We start from the raw sequence: 18,239 nt of genomic DNA on the forward strand, positions 1-18,239 counted from the left end.
CGTCGCGCTTTTTCTCTTATGGCAGGCCAGATCCCTGGCAATAGAAAATGCATTGACATCGGCAAGGGACTGGAACCAATAATTACCGCGTTGCCGTGACGAGCGACTGCACCTGCTGGCACTATGGTGGCATTTTTATCCAGTGCTTCAGTGCTTCAGTTCCGTCCAAGGCAAACATCCCACCAGCCGAAGTAGCGGGCGTCTAGCCTTGTTTACAACGCGTCGCGATGCTGCCATCTCGAACTCAAAAATGAACACTAGCGGCCGCTTGTAGGAGAGCCGTCTCCTGAAGACATCCGCAAACTGCTGCCTCTTTACCGCTACCAGATCACGTCAAGGACCTCGTACCCTTTGCCAGGCGCCGAACGTCATTTCTTAACGGACACCTTTGCGAGCTAAACCTATTTTAACCCGCCCCATTCTCTAAGGCGCTCCAGGTAGGCTGCCAACGCGAGGTGTGCGAACGCAAACCTTCTCTTGCTTGCCTGAAGCTAGCTAACACGTCAGTTCTCCATGTGTAGTTACCAAACCTTTCGTGCCTCTGAAAACGAGCCTGTTCCCGTCGCTCGAGTGAGCTTCCTCCCGTCGCTCGAGTGACCCTCTTCTCCGGAACGTCGAATCGTTGCAAATCAAGATTGCCATGTCCAGGCACGTGCAGCAGACAGGAAACACATACAGGACGGCCAAACGAATACAAGGGCTAAAATCGTGGCTCGGCGCGTGAAAACAGAATACAATCGTGGCTACGCGTGAAATCAGAATATAATCGTGGCTGAGGCACGGAATGCTTGGGTCTTTCGAGGCCAGCCAGCACCTGGTCACGGTGGAGGGAGCGCTAGGAGGGCGAAGTGGAGGGCGAAGTGATCAGGGCTTTCTAAATAGACATTCACAAATAAGACTTCTTCGGTCTTACTACGACGGCTTCAATGCCAGAGCGAAACACGGCTGTGGGGATGACAATCACCGAGTCTGAGGCGTGTCAACAGTATCTATAAACAACATCTCGGAACTGCTGCCATAGCTGCTCGCAGGACACAACGCCTGGGACAGGCAGGGGCGGCAGGGTGCGGCACCGTAGTCAAGGCACGCCCGACATGGAAGGCACGGCAGGGCGTAGAAGGGAAAAAGGAAGGATGACGTCTTCGCCCTGGCCGCCTGGCCGCCCTCCTCCTCTCGCGGGTGACCCACCCCTTGCTCCTGGTGTGGAACCCTCAATTTTTGCAGCCGTACACGGACCAGCCTGGTTCTTTATAAAAGGAGCTGCCACCCCTCCGCTCAACTCTCCTTCCTTTTCTTTTTTTCTTCAGCCTTCGGGCATTTGGTCACAATGAAACAATACAGAGAAGATTAGCATGGCCCCTGCACTAAGGATGACACGCTATCAAAGAGAGCATTTGAAATTTTTTTTCACTGTAATCATGGCTTCCGAGTCGTGGTGTAGAGAAGAAAACTGGTTTGCTGTTGGATTTGCCTTGGCTGCGCTCGCGTTCGTGTTCATGTGTATGCTGGAAGCTGTGAGTACCAGCGCCTTCTGTCTCGGTTTTGGGCACTGCGAGTTGTCCGGTTGACGCGCGCGCCTGCCCAAGGGCGAGGCAGGAGGCGTGTCTAGAGTTCAGGCACGCTCCAGCACTGCAAAGCGGCATTCTCTATTCGTACTACTTTCGAAAGGATCTAGCTAGACATACAGGACGTAGCAGCTCCAGGCCTGGCGAGTCTCGCGTCGGATCACCTGGCAGCTCTTATCGCTGGCAGCTCTTTTGTCGCTGGCCTTGGTGACTTGACACCCTGCTGGATGCGCATTTGTAGACAGCGGCAGTGCCTGAGTCGGCGGCCACGCGGCAGTGCCTGGGTCGGCCGCGATACGAGCTCAAACTCGTCTTCTTTCCATGACTACCTCGTCCTTCTACCATCTCCGTACATTTATTTTCCCCCAGCTTGGCTACGTCGTCTTCTACATTGGAACATTGGGTGGTTTCCATCATTCGTACGGTATATGGGGCGCTACATTCTGCCTCTAGTGAAACCTTCAATTTTAATGAAAATTTACGAGCACCATAGATCAACCCGCCCTATCTTTGGAAGTAGTGCTAGTTTAGGACGATATCTCGAATATATAACCTCATCCAGATTGTTATTTCCAGGCCAGAACTCCACCAAACGGACCAGGCGAGAAAGCGCCATAGAGGCGAGGCGCTGTGGCTCGAGCTTGGGTTGGACGCTAAATTAATTTCAATCTCCTGCGCACCTTTCAGACGCGCCCAAACGCGGATCGGGTGCCATTGTGGAGGCCATTTTGAACCTTGAACCAACATTTCCATTGTAATAGTGACCACGGCAGAACCTCATCCAGATTGTCATAGCGACTAAGAAACGCAGCCCGCGATCACCGAACGAGGAAACGCAACCCGCGAATCACCGAACGAGAAGTCGAGACGATTTTACCCCAACAGCCCAAAGCGGCCCCATTCCACAATTTCCACGAGGCAAGCCATCCTGTCACTGCCCGTCACACCACTTCCAGTCTCGGCCATGGCACAGAAGCTAACTTGAGCTTACTACAGAAAGCACCGATCGCCAGGACAAGACTTGGACGGCCGACGCCATCTCCTCAGTCTTTCGCTCCTCAGTCTTTCGCTCCCCAATCATAACCTCCGACCAAAGAACACACGATATGGTGGGGCAGAATCGGAACTCCAAGTTCACCCCCATACCAGCAGATACCAATCAAAAACACTTCCCCATGGTCATGAAGCGAGGGTAATACTGTCGAGCAGCGAGCGTGGTCCGCTGGGCATGGATCAAGAGTACAAACGGTGCCGATGCAGCGGGGGAAGGCCTAGAAATGAAAGCGAGACGAGCGAGCACGAGGAGCCCGAGGGAATTGTTGCTGCTCCCGGCGAGAGCTTGGACGCTCCCGGCGAGAGCTTGGACAGACTCCCTAGCCAGGCCCAAAATCGAAGAGAATATTTTCTGGCATTACAAGCCTCACAACCGCAAGCCCTTGCTATTTCACGATATACCACATCACCAGAGATCGCCGTTACTTTGGGACTCGTTTCTCTCCATACTTCGAACTCGAGAAACATATATAAGCAGGTGATGGACACCTCACCCGAGACACCTCCGCCTTTGCTAATTACTACACAAAATTTGCTCCAGAGTACATTGAGCTGATGATTTACATACATCTTTTCACAAAGGTCTGGTAAAAAGCCGTGGCGCAATAACGATCATAACTGCCAAGCTCGAGATGCGAGAGGTCTCGGCCGAGGAGAATAGCACACCCGGGAAGTCAGACTTGATGTCTGCATTGAGCACAACAAATAACAGCCCTAAAGAGCAGGCGGGAAACTCTGACTCTGTAATAAGAAAAGGACGAAAGATTGGGCCTTGGAGGCGGCGACTCGGGGGAGGGGCTTTGGTGAATAAATCTCTGTTTCTACGTTCAGAATAGGAAGAGGCCTGCTAGCAGGTTGTGCTACAGTCCGTGCCACCAAGCCAAGCTCAAGCATTCTTTTGCCAGGAATCGCGACGCTTTTGTGGCTTGGGTCTCTGATGAGAGGGTTTAGTGCCATTGTTTTGAAGGGCTCGACCAACTGGTCTCGCGTGTTCGATGCCGAGGGCTCGCCGATCCCTCGCCGATCGCTCGCCGATCGCTCTCCTTCTTCAGCTTCCCTATGTTTCACGTCCAATTTCGATCGGCTGACCCCTTGGGCAAGACGTTGCGGCTGGCGGAACAGATGGCATTGCCAAAGACGAGCCAAACATGGGCGTGCGCCGTAGCCCACATCTATTACAACCAGGCGGAAATGACGACAAAGCGGCGCTGCTTGCAGTCAGTCACGCACTGCTTGGCAGCCTGCAGTCACGCACTGCTTGGCAGCTTGCCTTTGAACGAGTCTGCCGTCTGATAACTAGCACCACGCCCGCCTGGACACAGCATTGGGACCATAGCCTGCAGCAGTCTGAAGTTCCAAACAGGGACAAAGTAGGCCCGAGCACCTTTGGCTCACACACTAGGTAATTACATGAGACAACCCCTTTCATTCTCAACTGGCCTCCTAACCGCCTAACCACAGCACCTTCCGTCACAGAACCCAAAACACCGCCACGACCGCCGCGAGCGCAGCCAGAATCCACGCCCAGCGCACTAGTCCCTGCAGCGCCATCTCCTTAGACAACCGCTCAATGGCCTCGCCATCATTAATCCTCGGAAACGGCACGCCGCGCGGCACGTCCTTGCCGAGCGCGCGACACAGCGGGCCCCAGCCGTCCTCGCCATCGACAAACACGAGCCTGTCCGACGGCACCGTGTCCTTGAGCCACGCAATATTTCTCATGATGACTTTCTTGCCCTCAACTTACAAACGCGGTAAAACAAACACCCAAGCACTAACCAAGGCCGAGTACTCCATTCAAGACGACGAAATGTCAGAGGTGAAAGAATTTTATAGGCGAACGACTCAGGCTGCTATAACTGGTTACATGGTTTTTCGAGATAACGGCTGCTGCTACTTCTGCTATTATTTATTTGATATGTTGTAGTTCGTACAGCCCATTCATCTCTGAGTTTTTAGGTAGCCCCAGGTGGTGCTGCGTGGCTCGTTTGCGGTGCTGTTCAGCGGAGTGGTCGAAACAGTTTGTTGTCTCGGCCTGGCTCGCCACTCCAAAGACGCTAATAAATAGCACACAGCCATTCTATTCCGCAACAAGCCAAACCTTCTGAATGGACAGGTGTCCTTCAAAACCTTCTGAATGAACCAGTGTCCTTCGCCCTGCTATTTATCAATCTTTTTCTTCCCCGAGTAACTAGCTTGCCAGGAGAAGCAAGCTGTCGACTACGGATCGACTATACCCCAGCCATATCCTACACAACCAAGCGCAAGAACGCATCAACGATAGACAAACTCACCAGCTGTAGTCTGCCCAGCATGACGGAGCCCGTCTTGAAAGCGATGCCCCTGACCGCACTCGACCACACAGCTCCCCAGGGCTACATTACCTTGATCCTCGGCTTCCCCTTTTCTGGCACAGGACACGAGACGAATGCTATGAACCATGTGTACGAGCGACTGAGACAGACTTTCCGCCGCTGGCCCTTTCTTGCCGGCTACCTAGTCGGCAACAACAAGTTCAGCACAACCGGGCTCGCTTACTCGGTAGACGGTGGGGATGTTTATGTCGCATGGGGACTGGCACTCGAGAGGCAAAATCTCCGTTCGTCGCCTGACCAGTTTCAGTGGAGCTTCCAGGACCTCCTGGAGCACGGCTGCCCTCCATCGGCATTCGAACAAGAGCTGCTGTGTTTGATACCGAAGGAGAACTTGAGACCCGTCACTCTGAAGATCTCGTTTATCAACGGCGGCCTGCTCCTCGGCTTCGCGTTCCACCACGGATTCGTGGACGGCACCGCAGCCGCCCAGTTCCTCGAGTACTTCGCCAGCACCAAACCCCAAGCCCGCGTCGACGGCTCCTCCCTGAGCAGCATGCGCTCCCACAGAGCCGCCTTCACGCAGACCGTCAACAGCCTGGCCCAGATCACCGACATCAGTGCCGCGCCATGCCCGAATACGACTTCGACCTCCGCCGGCCCGTCAACAAGCCCTCCCCGACCGCGCCGCCCGCCGAGGGCCGCATCCTCACGCTCGCGGCACCCACCGTCCGCGCCCTGCACGCCCAGGCCGTCGCGCACCTGCGCAGCTATCTCTACAACCCCGGCCTCTTCGTCACCATCCCGGACCTGCTCTGCGGCATGGGCGTGGGTGCACGTCACGCGCGCGGCTGCACCGGCTCGACACGACAACAACGACCCGCTTCGCCACCGCCGTCAACATCCGCCGCAAGGTGCCCGGCGACATTCCCGACGACTACATGGGCAACATGTGGGTGCGGGTGCTCGCGAGCGCTTCTGTCAGAGACCTCGTCGACATCGCCCTGCCACCGCCAGCAGCAGCAGCACCGCCAGCAGCGGCAGCGGCAGCGGCAGCGGCAGCACTAGCACCAGCAGCAGCAGCACCAGCAGCAGCAGCACCAACTACCAGCGAACCTCGACCACGAACCGCGTTCGCCAAGGCCGCGACGCACGCGCACTACGCTAACGCGGCGTGGCGCATCCGGCAGGCCATCTCCGCGCTCGACGGCGACAACAACACGGCCCTGGCGCGCTACCTCGCCGTGGCGGCGCTGTCGACGGACGCGGCAGCCGCCAACTCCGAGAGCGCCACGTCGTGCTACGGCGCCGCGCCATCGACCGCGCGCACACGGGGCTCGACGCGTCCATGTGGCTGGGCTTCGGCGCTGGCTTGGCGTACGGCATTCCTGGGACGGGACCCGAGGGGACGCCGGCGTTCGTGCGCAAGCCGTATTCTGCGAATAACGGCGCCATGAACCTCATGCCGCGCGCCGGCGGGTCGCAGGGCGGTGCGGATTGGGAGGTCTTGTTCGCGCTGCGGGCGGATGATATGGCGGCGCTGTGTGCGCTGGATGGGATGGGCGCGTGGCTGTGCAGGCCGCCAACGCAGGGGCTTTGAAGATTTGATGGGGGTGGAGGTTGACCTTGTGCGGAAAGGGTCTCGTAATTATCAGGTTTGGGGGTGGAGGTTGACCTTGTGCGGAAAAGGAGTCTCGTAGTTATGAGGCTTGAGCAGAATGGGGTTTTGGAACCGAGAGCGGTTGATGAACTTGAATTTCAGATTTTGGCGTGTGCGTCGAGGATATATTGGTAGACGAGAAATAGAGCCCGACAAGCCCGAGTTCGTGGCAGGGTTCGACATAATGCATGACATTGAGGAACTATTTGTTCGTTTGCGGATCTACAAAAAACATGATTGCGATCTTGGAGGCCGCATGAGTTTCCTTCGTAGTGGAAGACCACTGGATTTTTAATTTGTGAAGCCGTTCTGATCAATCCACATATCAACGAGCTAAAGCTCAGGATGATGTCGAATCGAGTACGAATCGAGTGACTGTTAAGACAGGATGGTCGTTGAAAGATATCCGTCCTCCATCAGATATGAATTGATTTGACAATTAATTCGTTATTAAGATAACAATACAAAAATCCCACCTTCTCCCCCATGTCCTACAACAACTCGCACCCTCCACTCCTGCGAAACCAGAAGGGCCCGGCGGGCTGCCACTCGTCCAATTATCCCCGTGTTATATCCCCTCCGCCTCTACCAGAGACTTGCTAAACCGAATGGGGCTTGCAGCTAGGGCATGGTCGCGGTACCACGGACCATGGTTCGGCCGTGCCGTGACACTATGCCCAAACACACCCATCCCACGGCACCTACTCGTGAACACCGGTCGCAGCTGGGACAGGCGACGGGCTATTGAGAGGTTTTGGCTGAGGAATCAGCTCAGCTGACGCAGCAGCAACTTCTACCTGTGTGCCGTTGGTTAGCTAGGCTCCTCCTGTAAACCTGGACAACTAACAAAACATACCTTGACGGTGGGTATGTTTCAACCCACGCGCTGTGGTCTCCAGTCCAGTATCTGGCCCGACCGGTGACGGAAGGCAGCCGAGAGGAGAGGAAAGAAGCCGTCTGCCGCCGGGTTGCTGGTGCTCCCAAAAGATTGCCACCCTGAGCGAGAGGAGGGAGAGTTGGTGAAAGTACAACCGGCGAGCTGGCCGATGACCCAAGTCTAGATCTGTGGTATGCTTGCTGATCTCAAAGCTTGTAAAATAGCGAGTGGCGGAAAAGACTCACTCGGTGCTGTCTTTTGGTCGTAGCGAGAAGATCTTTGTGCCGTATGTTCCAACCAATTCCAAAGGGAGAAATTCTATAGGTGGTCGCTATCGATGAGGGAACATTTGTCGAAGCCACTTATTTTTCTGTTAGTATATCTAGCTTGAATAGTCATTGGTGTTCTCATCGACGTACCTGGATGAGAGATGATGACAAGCCAGCCGTCAGCACGTACGCTTCGCCCTGCCTCGCTGGGCTTGAACGATGGCGAGTGCGTTCTTAAGAATTCCCTCCTTGTACCAAACAGGGATTTGAGATAGAAAAGTCCCCTTTGCTTGAAAATAATGGCCACACCATGTGAAATCTGAGGAGTTGCAAATGCCAAGGATGTCATGCTGCCCATGATGTATCTGCAGATATGTAATTAGTCAATCATTCTTGTGTCTGGTAGAACTTCCATAATGGCCTAGAATCTTACCTCAATCCGTTGCTTGGCGAACCCACAGTCCAGTGGTGATTTCATCGAGCTGAGTGTTGTCCTCAAGAATTAAATCCTCTCTCTGTCTTCTACGCCTCCGCTTCTTTCTCGGAATCTCCCCGTTTGGGCCGCAGCCGCGATGGACCGCGAGTGTACACTTGGCAGGCGGTGGAACGTCTCGTGAAGAAAGAGGCAGGGTTCGAGAAGCAAATTGGCCACGGAGCAAATTGTGAAATCGATCGTCGTTAAAGAACTGACGAATGTGTGAGACGATGCGACAGTGGAGGTGAGGAGAGCTAGAGCCTACTGTTCTCTTTGTCGACCCAGCGGAGCGCGAGGCAACTACCGCGTGCAGCTCACAGTAGAATAGACAGGTGAGAGTGTGAACGTGCAGGTCCTAAGGGTGCCAAAGCTGGAAGGGAAGAATAGGACGACGTTTGAAATCAGAGGGCGGAGAGTGAGGAATTGTGGTGGTGCTAAAAGGATAAAGTTTTGGCAGAAAGGGTCTCGCGAAATAATTTAGGTAAGTACTCGCAGGTGTGCACCGAGTGATGTTGGTCCCTGTTGTGGGGCCGTATCTCTTATCGCGCAAGCACGGGGAAAAGGAGAGTCCAAGCCGTCGTGCTGGAGTCTAGGAAAGTCTAGGAAGTACCTTGGCTGCCCTAGCTCCGCGGTATCGATACATGATTTTACCGGCGACAGGCTCCCTCCTGTGGCCTGCTTCGGTACAGGTGCAGGATACCAAGACGGAAATTGATTTTCCCAGGAGCCTCCAAAACGTAAACAGTGCAGCTGCACGGGTTTCCTGGGTGTTCACCCTGCTCCTTCGTCCGAAACAACAGCCTCGCTTGGCAACCGCGGATACACTGGTGCTATCCATGAACAGCGAAACACATCAACAACGACGGTGCTGTTCACAGAACAAATCAAATGTCCCAGCCACGCAGGTGGTTTAGTACTTTGCAATTCTACCGTAGCTGAACACCTGCAATGAAATCTTACCTTTACACGTACCTATTTATTTACGGCACTCTTCCTCGTTCTTCCTCCGTCGATTTCCGCAGCGACGCTCTCAGCAACCTCTTTTTCTTCCTCACAGCAAGCTTCAATTGCGACCGGGGCCGTCGATTTTGCACACTCCTTTCAACATCGCTATCCATTATCACCACAAGCAAGCACATAGTGGCTTATCGTAGCTCTCTTGTTACGCGACGCGATTGCACATTCACTCTCCACGCCACCGTTTGTCGACAATCAACCACACTTGTCATCCTCGACCACCAAAGTCGTTCGTCATCACATCGGACCTTTGTAACCAATCAATCCTTTCATCGTTCTTCTCTCAACTATTCGAGATGGCCTCCGGTAGCACCTGCTTCAACTCGAAGGACAACACCGTCTCCGCCCCACAAACCACCTCCTGGGCGGACTGGGTGAAGGATAATTTCCCCCTCGACGACGAGGATGACGAAAGCGATAGAGAAGACCTTGGTCTATATCTCTGCCCGAAGAAATCGCCAAGCACCGAGCAGGCGCGGAACCGGAGTCTCGACACGCCCCACCCCGACCATTGCGCCGATGCAGACGAGGCGACAGCAAGCCCTCCGAATTCGCCAAGCACAGAGCAAGGCGAAGAGGAAGAAAACGGGGAGGAGACGGGCAAGTACTCGATATTTGGGGGTTTGACGCCTAGAGACCCGCAGTCGATGGACGACAGCGAGCTCGCCTCCCCCATGGGGGAAGCGAACATCGAAGACTCGAGCGAGTTCGTCAATGACGACGACGATGACGAGTCCACCCCAAAGGCGTCGTCCACTGCACGCCTCACACAGCACCTGCCCAACGGGGCAAAGCCGGTTCCTCATATCGCCGCGTCGAGCCTGGACGTGGCCAGCTATCTGTCGGTTAGCAAGGGCGACTGCCCAACCGACCCGTGCCGCTTCGCCTTCTCGAGGCTGGACCGCAGCACATACTTTAAGATGCCAAAAGTCGTCTTCTACCGTTGCAACGACGGCGACGACAAGGATGAAAACAGCGAGACAGACTCGGCAGAGAATTTATCCGGCGTTCACTATTACTCTAGCTCCGTCGACCCTGCCACCGCCGAGAAGCTGGCACGAAAATCAGCCCAACACACACTGGAAGGTGTGCGTCGCGGCGGCCAGCGCGGGCGCTTGCCGTACCTGTTATGCCAGTATAGCAACTCAGTCGAAGCCGAGGAGTTGGAACAGGAGCTAAAGAATCATCTCCTAGCAGTGGAGGGTGACTACCGCGAGGATTGGGTGTGAGCATGGGTGCCGGTTACCCTTTGCAGGGGGGGTGGAAGCTGACTCCCTCCTGCAGTTCTCAGACTCGATGGGGTTGTGTAATAATAGATGGGTTTTGATTTAATGGAGTTTCGGTGCGGTTGGTTGCCCAGAAGGACGACGTCTCTGAGTCGTGGGACAGTGGAGTGGCCATCGAGTGATCGGGATAGTTAGAACTTGATGAGAAGCCCAGGCCTACCCGGGATTTGATGTCTTTGGATTGTAGATACTCGAACTATAGATATGTACCGAAAAGGACGGAAGGATCCTTCTTCAGGTCATAACGTTCCGGTATCATGACTGTCAACCAAATCCGTGTTTTGCGTCTCTGCGCTGGCTCTGGCCATGCTGACATGACCAGGTTCCCAGGCGGCACCGCGTGGAGGTGCAGGGTCCGACTTCGCCGCCCTCCCCCCTCTTGCGGAGGGACCGGCAAGGGAGTCATGTCCGTAGACAATCATCCCAAGCCTTCCACAGCCATCTTCCCCTTCCCAGCCTTCCACAGCCATCTTCCCCTTCCACAGCCATCTTCTCCTTCCACAGAAATCTTCCCCTTCCACAGCCGTCTTCCCCTTTTACAGCCATCTTCCCCTTTTCAAAAGAAATTATCGGCCGCTTAACAGACCAGCATCATGCCGCCGCCGCCGCCGCCGTCCCGGCGGCGGTCATAGTCGAACGGCCGGGCTAAACATGAGATGAGGCATTAACAACGTATCGAAAAGCATATTAAATGTACCCCAGGTATGTGACAGCGATAACACGGTGTCGTGAGGGAGAATAACAGAGAAGAGGGAATTAACATACCCTCGGCGCGGCACGTGGCGCGGCCAGCACGGCGTGCAAAAAACTGGCCCAAGGCCAAGACAACGCATAGGAGCTCATCAGGCGGCAAATCCGTTAGCTGGTCCACGGCCGCCTGCACCCAGAGCAAGTGCTCCATGAACTCGAACAGTTCTGCGGCGACCCCAACACGCCCCTCCTCACCCGCGGCTCCCTCCGGGGCAGCCAGCCCCCCCTCCTCCAGATCGAGGAGCAGCGCCTGCTCCAGCACGCCGTATCCGAGCTCGCGCCGCATGTGCTCGAGGTCGGCCGCGAGGGCGACCAGCACAGCACGCAACGCCTGGCCCCCGTCGCTCGCGACGAGGGGCGACTGCTGCCGGCCGCCGGCGCCGTCCATGGTAAATCTTCTTTTTTTATACAAGAAAATCGAAAAAGAAAAAAAATCAATTGAAGGTCGAAAAAAGGAGGTGTGGTCGTCTGGTCTGTACGTGATGATATAAGTTAGCAAGCGGAATATTATTTGTCTTATGCATGTGCCGAGAGAGCTCTTCTGCTGTATAATCTTAGAATAGGAGAGATTAGTGTAGATTACATGCGTGTCTCAACCCTCCTCCGCTGTGAACCACATATGTCGCCGGAAGTTCTGCTCCACGGCTGCCTTTGATCACAGAGGCTAGTGTGGGAGCGGGACGCGCTCTACTCGCCAGTCCGGTATCTGGCGCGACCGGCGGCAGGAAGGCAGTCAAGTCAAATGGAAGAAGCTCAAACGGCAGCACGGCTCTACTGCCGGGATGCTGGTATTGGTGCTCTCCAGCGACTGGGTCTGGCAGGGCAGGTTCCCTCGGGAAGGTGGGAATGAAAAGGAAAGAAGCTGGGAGGGGCAAGGTAAGCTGTGTGTGCGTCGGAAAGGAACGAAGTGGTGCTGTCACCGCCTTCAACTCTGTTCATAGATGGCTTTCGGAGGGAAAACGATCGCGATGATTGATGGAAAAGGGAAATTCCAAGCCATGTCTGCGAGGATTTGTAGCAGGGAGCAGGAAATACGTTGAGTGGAAGACGGCGATGATGAAGATGATGAAGATCAGCCGTCGCAGGAAATATCCTTGCGGTTGGGGATTCGAGAGTGAGGGCATCAAGATGTTACCTACCGTTCTGTTTGTACGAGGTCGCCGAGGGAAGAAGAGAAGAAGAGAGAAAGAGTCGAATTCTTTTCCTGTGTGTGGTTTTATCTATCGGCTTAACGGGTGGGTCCGGCTGGCAGCACCAAGTTCGGACGACAACGACGATTGGAAAAAACTTTCTTTTTGCAAAAGGGAAGGTAGGGACATGAAGAGTTGGCTATGGCCATTGGCTTCAAAACTCGAGCCCAGTTTTTCTATGCTAGTACGAGAGAGGCTCTGTGGGTGAGGATGCTGGCGCGGCCCAGATACCCGCTTCTGTTCAACGATACGACAGACCAAGTCCTACAGGAAAAACCACAAACAAAGACCACCCAGGTGAGTCTCGGTGCTCAGGCCCGCACTTTGATAGGTAGTCGGTCGGCTCGATCGCCAGCCGGGTAAACGTCTCAGCGTCTGACACGGTCCTAAACCAGACGTTCTTCTCCTTACCAAGGCAATAACACAATAACACACTCGGAGCTCACGGACATACTTTCACCTGTCACACCATAGGCGCCAATCGAGAGCGCAGCCACTCCCTCCACGAGTTGGCTCCCCTCCTTGCTATACATCCCTTTCTGACCTCCCTACGTCATCGTGCCCGAAACCACGTAATCTAGGCGGACAGCTGCAAGGCACTGTCTGAGGACGTCGTAGCGAAGCTGGACGAGATTGACAACGAGGTGGCCCTCAATCAGCGAATGAATAAACTGGAAGAAGACCAGGGTATTGTGACTACCAGGTAGGAATTTACTTATCCCTCATTTCATATCCGATCACCATGCTCTCACCGTTGACCCAATATATAGCTGTTGAGGGGTCAGTGTCACTGGCACTGTCCGGATGTGGGATTTTTTAATACAGTAAGTAGGGATTTTGTGTAATTACCTTGGGTACTTACCTTGAACATATGATGGCATGCGATTCTTTGTTTCTCTGCTCTAGGGCAGGCTCATCGCCGTTCCGTGAGTTTCGAAGACGAATTGCCATGCCCGGAGAGTAGCTTACTCCGCCACGCCCCAGACACCTATTCCGAAGTGTGGCTGGGATTGTTTGGGGTTTACCCTCATTCGCACTGCTTGCCCTCATTCGCACTGCTTGCCCTCACTCGCACTTCTTGCCCTCGCTCGCACTACTTGCCCTTGGGACGGCTGCGCTGCGTGCCTTGTCTGGTCGCGGGAGAGGGAATGCCAAACGGCACCGATCAGTGGGTGAGGGTGCGCACAATTTTCCCCTCTCGTCATCCGGGCCTACCTGGGTGCGAAGTCTCGAAGGTGCTTGGCGAGCTGCTTCCGAGCCCAGAAGAAGCAGTTTAATTTTAGGGGGTGAATTTTTCTACCTCGCGCGGTTCGTAGTTGGTAATTACTTGGTCGAGGACGGCAGATCCTGACTCTAGTGACTAATGTGGGTTTGTGATTCGCCTCTGATTTCGGTCTGGGATGGGGCTGCGAATCGGGGACCGGCAACCACTTGGTGTCCCAATTCTCAAACAACCTCTCCTATGGTGCAAATCAGCGCTCGCAATGGTGTTTCCCCAAGCTGAGGGACCGTATGCCTTCCGTAAATTGTCCAAGAGATCGTCATATATATTGTTTTAGCACAGAATAAGTCCGCAATCTTGTGGCAGTAATTAAAGCGTCAGATTGGCGGACAATTCTGCACGCTGCTACGCGGGAGTGCTTCCCGTTACTCGTAAGGGTTAATATTTGATAAGTGATTGTCTGGTAGGTAGCTAGGTACTTTCCCTTGGTTGCATGGCGGTCCCGGAAGGTCTGGACTCTTCCTGCCAACCGACCGCCAATCGGCTACGGTATCTCATGTTCGCCACTGCAGCATCGACGCCACATTGGCCCTCATTCGCAGCCAGAGGAAGTGCAGCCAGGTGACATGTGTTCAGGTTCAGTTAGAGCGGGTCGGCTTCTGAGCCGGGAGCCTCATCACCACAGGAACTATCGACACATGCAACCACAGGAAATATCGACACATACAACCGAAGGACCGACATCAACCCTACTCATCGCGCTCATCGAGCTGATCGTTTGGCACCAGTGTTCATGGATCCTGTTACCACTATCGGATTGCTCAGCACCTGCGCTGGCTTGGCTGGGCGAGCAGTCTCGGCGGCGTCCAGCTTGGATGGCTTCATCAAGAACTACCGCCGCAACGCCGACCGTTCCGGCCCAAAGTCTACTCGAGAAAGGCGCCTGGGTGAACGGATATGATACTATCAAGCAATCAAGCTATCCTTCTAGGCCTCCACCCCTCGAGATAGCGCTGAAGCGCGGCACAACCCGGCATCTCCCTAAAACCCTCGATCTGGTTCAACTTCTCGTCCACAGTGACGCCCAAATCAACACACCCAACGGGAATTCGCTACTACACCTCGCCTGCTGGAACATGGCGCGTTCTGGCGAGATTCTGGAGTGTCTCTTGTCCTGAAATGCCAACGTGGCAGTGATAAGCCTCGCATCGAGAATCTCCGAGGACCGCTCGAGAGACCGTACGTTGGCCCTGGTCCCCCCTTGCACATCGCGAGGGGATTCGATGCAAAGATCCTTCTCCAGCACGGCGCAGACGTCCGCGCACTAGATGATATCGGTAGAACGGCGCTCTTCTGGACCTTCCGTAGCGGATTCCCAGATCTCGAGGCCATGGCGGCCAATGTCGCCCACGACAGTCCGGTCAACATTCAAGATAAGCACGGAGATACCCCCCTCCACTCCTAGACCGAGTGCCTCGCGCTAGCTGCCCCATCTCTTCAAACTAGATTCTCCGAAGCCCCGCAGGACACGATGAAGAATCTAAAGAAAAGATTGGAAGGACTGGATATTTTTCACGATGCCGCTAAGCAATTGCCTAAATCAGGCGCGCATACCAGTATCAAAAACAACAAAGGCAAGACGGTTATTGACTTGGTCTCAAGAAGTGTTGGAAAGGTGGATTGGAGTGAGGCTGAAGCTGTCTCTGTCCGGAAAAGAACTGACAAGATCGGTCGATTACTGGGGATTGACGACGAATTGACTCGCTGGGCGTTTCTTGAATGTAAGTCCATGTAATCGTGGGATAATTCGGGGTTTCATGGCTTTCTTTAACATTCATTGTATTATTCCTCTCTCGCTGTGGCCCTTCCTGGCATGACTCCAGGAACAGATTGACCAGCATAACATTTAATAACGTAGTCTTTTCCTTGGTGTCGCGGCTCGCCTTTGTGGGGGTGAACAAAAAGACCATACACGACTCCTGTCGGAAGGAGCCGCATCTAAGCCACATATGGGCGCAGGTGGCGCACATGCTAGACCGTTTACAGCCTAGACTGTGTCAGCCGAATGCCGCATAACTATGGTATTCAGTTATGCCCACCTTTCTGAACCTCCGAATAGAAGCACTTTTTTGCCCTCAATTGATGCAGCGTTGTATGTGACAACTCCCATCACGGTTCACCACGGAGCGACCCGTGAATCCCTCGATACTAGGCGACTCAATATCAACCATCTCGTTCCGATCACATCAGGAGAGCAAAGTAAAACACAAGCAAGGAAGATATGAGATTTATTCGCAGATAGACAGATGCATTAGCATGTAAATAATTGGGTATGTCATGTAGGACGTGGAAACCAAAACTCCTTCCCCAATCCCATGTGAACACCCCAACGCCATTATCGCTATGCGTCCTAGTCCTTGTAAGCTTTAAAGGAGCCTGCACACAACGCTTAAGACAGCCTGAAAAAAACCCCATGCCTACCTCGTAAAGAAGCAATGGGGCCATTGTTCACACTTGCCTGTGCTCACGCACACAGCACCCTCCAACGGCCAACCCAGCACCATCCGAAACAATGCAACAACCCTCGGCCAGAGCAAAAGACCTCGGCCAGAGCAAAAGACCTCGGCCAGAGCACCCGCCAACTACAACCCAGCACGCAATAAGCCTAGATCATGCCGCAGTCGTCCTCGCCATACAGAACGGTAACCTCTGGCATGTCCTTGTACTTCTGGCGCAGAATCATGACCGCGGCCTGCGCCTGGCCGCTGAACTTGGCGAAAGCCCACACGACCGTTCCGCGATCGCCCGCATAGTACTCGCCGACCTGATCAGTCTGGTAGACGATGTTGCCCTCGATGAGCGCCCGAATGTTGGACATGTTGGCGACGTCCCTCGGCCCGTCCATGTACAGCACCCGCGTGTGGAAGTTGCCGCGGCAGCCCTCGGGTTGCTCCAGCGCGCCGATGCGATCCCACAGCACCTTCTTCACGCGCCTGCCGTTGACGTGGAATCCTGCTGGGCCGTTGCCGAGCGTGTGCAGCGCGAGAGCGGGCGCGTGCTTGAAGAAGACGATGCGCACGCCAGGGTTGAGGCGTTCGGTGGTGCCGGGCATGACGCTGACGTTGGCGACGCGGCCCACGGGGTAATCCTTCCGCAGTGCGTTGAAGATATCCTTGGTCGTGGTGCCGAACGGGAGGTTGGAGATCCAGACGGCGCAGTTGACGTCGGCAGGGACGGGCGCCTTCCGCTCCTTGACCGAGCCGCGGTAGTTTTTCGGGACGCCGCGCTCCTCGCGCAGCGCTACCTCCTTGGCCGTGAGCGGGCGCCGGCCGTCCGTGGCCTGTTTCATCGGCCGGTAGGCGCTGGCATCGTTTCGTCCACCGCAACCACCGCCACCGTGGCCGCCGCCACGAGCATTGCCGGCACCAATGCCGGCACCACGACCATCACCCACGCGCGCATCGCCCGCGCCACGACCGTTGCCGTTGCTATTGGCGGCCTTGTCCATTTTCTTCTATTTGTATGTATGCGATATATAGACTGAAGTGGGTCGCGAAAAAATGCCAATACCCGGCGGAAGCACGAAGCACAAGTCCAGCAGGAAAGGTTCTCGGATCCGGCTATGTCTTGCGCGACAGGGGCGGCTGTGTGTGCCGCTGCGGTTTTGTTTGTTAGCATGCTCATTGGAGAGGAACTTTGGGCGGTAGTAGACTAGTTACGCGTACCTCTTTTCCCGAGCCGGAGAGATGTGCCACGGAGGCAGCCGCAGAAACGCGCGCGAGAGAAGGGCGAGGTTGACTGGCCTGCCCAAGCGAGAGTTAGCTATCAATACCCGCTTGAGAACTCATTGGTTTGAACGAGCCGGGTGCTAACGGACGAGCCTTGATTAATTGGGGAGCTTGGGGAGCTGGGAGCTTGCTGAAGAGGGAAGGGGGTTTATATATGCCGCTGCTGCGGCCACGAGGAAGTGGCGGTCTGGAGGTTGGCAGAGGCTCAGGTGGCTTGATACTGCGTGGCATCATGAGGCCTAACGAGATTATCTCGTGAAGGCTGTCACGAAGCATGTCGATGACCTCATAGTGGACAGTGGAAGGCAGGAGGGGCTGCGGGGAAGGGCAGCCCTGGCCTTGGTGTGCGAGTGCGAGTGCGAGTATGAGGTAAAGCGGGGATCCAGTGAACCAGCCCTACGATAGCTCGACGAGGACAAAGGGTTCGAGTGTGTATGTTCTCGAACAGCGCTGGCTGCAGGCTACATGTACAAAGACAGCCCTACAAGCCACTGAAACCACAGAAACAAGGGCCCTGGAACTTTCTCCAGTCAAGGTGGCCATGGCCCTAGGAAGGCCCCAGGAACCCAGCCTAAGGTGGCAAATTAAACTGCCAAAGCGCAAGTACCAGAAGCCTGGTTTCCCTCCGTAACACAAGGTGCTGATAAGATGAAGTACCCGATCATTGGACCACCAAGTTGGCGTGCCAGTGTGTGGAATGTCTGCTAGTAGCCTACCCGCCCTAAAATCCACGTGCAAAAGCGGCGCCTAGGTACGAAGGAAATTCTACCTTGCT

At 54.9% G+C, this 18,239-nt stretch overlaps 4 protein-coding genes across 4 annotated transcripts; 2 read left to right on the top strand and 2 right to left on the bottom strand.

The window, feature by feature from the left end:
• Positions 1-3,793: 3,793 nt before the first annotated feature.
• B0T26DRAFT_752463 (uncharacterized protein) lies at positions 3,794-4,340 on the bottom strand (the record flags this gene model as incomplete). Its single annotated transcript, XM_060445527.1, has 2 exons — positions 3,794-3,826; positions 4,107-4,340. 2 exons carry the CDS (start codon positions 4,338-4,340, stop codon positions 3,794-3,796), a joined length of 267 nt encoding a protein of 88 aa, XP_060297348.1.
• Positions 4,341-4,470: 130 nt separating this feature from the next.
• Positions 4,471-6,530, top strand: B0T26DRAFT_872721 (uncharacterized protein; the record flags this gene model as incomplete). Its single annotated transcript, XM_060447971.1, has 4 exons — positions 4,471-5,519; positions 5,552-5,758; positions 5,845-6,174; positions 6,219-6,530. Exons 1-4 carry the CDS (start codon positions 4,932-4,934, stop codon positions 6,528-6,530), a joined length of 1,437 nt encoding a protein of 478 aa, XP_060297349.1. The 5' UTR covers positions 4,471-4,931.
• Positions 6,531-9,524: 2,994 nt separating this feature from the next.
• Positions 9,525-10,457, top strand: B0T26DRAFT_752465 (uncharacterized protein; the record flags this gene model as incomplete). The annotated part of the gene is made up of 1 exon (XM_060445528.1): positions 9,525-10,457. The coding sequence occupies one exon, from the start codon at positions 9,525-9,527 to the stop codon at positions 10,455-10,457; it is 933 nt and encodes a 310-aa protein (XP_060297350.1).
• A 5,884-nt stretch (positions 10,458-16,341) lies between these two features.
• Positions 16,342-17,184, bottom strand: B0T26DRAFT_676710 (uncharacterized protein; the record flags this gene model as incomplete). Its single annotated transcript, XM_060440006.1, has 1 exon — positions 16,342-17,184. The coding sequence occupies one exon, from the start codon at positions 17,182-17,184 to the stop codon at positions 16,342-16,344; it is 843 nt and encodes a 280-aa protein (XP_060297351.1).
• Positions 17,185-18,239: the final 1,055 nt, after the last annotated feature.

The sequence above is a fragment of the Lasiosphaeria miniovina genome (genome assembly GCF_030549165.1).
Source record: "Lasiosphaeria miniovina strain SMH2392-1A chromosome Unknown B0T26scaffold_4, whole genome shotgun sequence".
In the NCBI taxonomy this organism is placed as follows: domain Eukaryota; kingdom Fungi; phylum Ascomycota; class Sordariomycetes; order Sordariales; family Lasiosphaeriaceae; genus Lasiosphaeria; species Lasiosphaeria miniovina.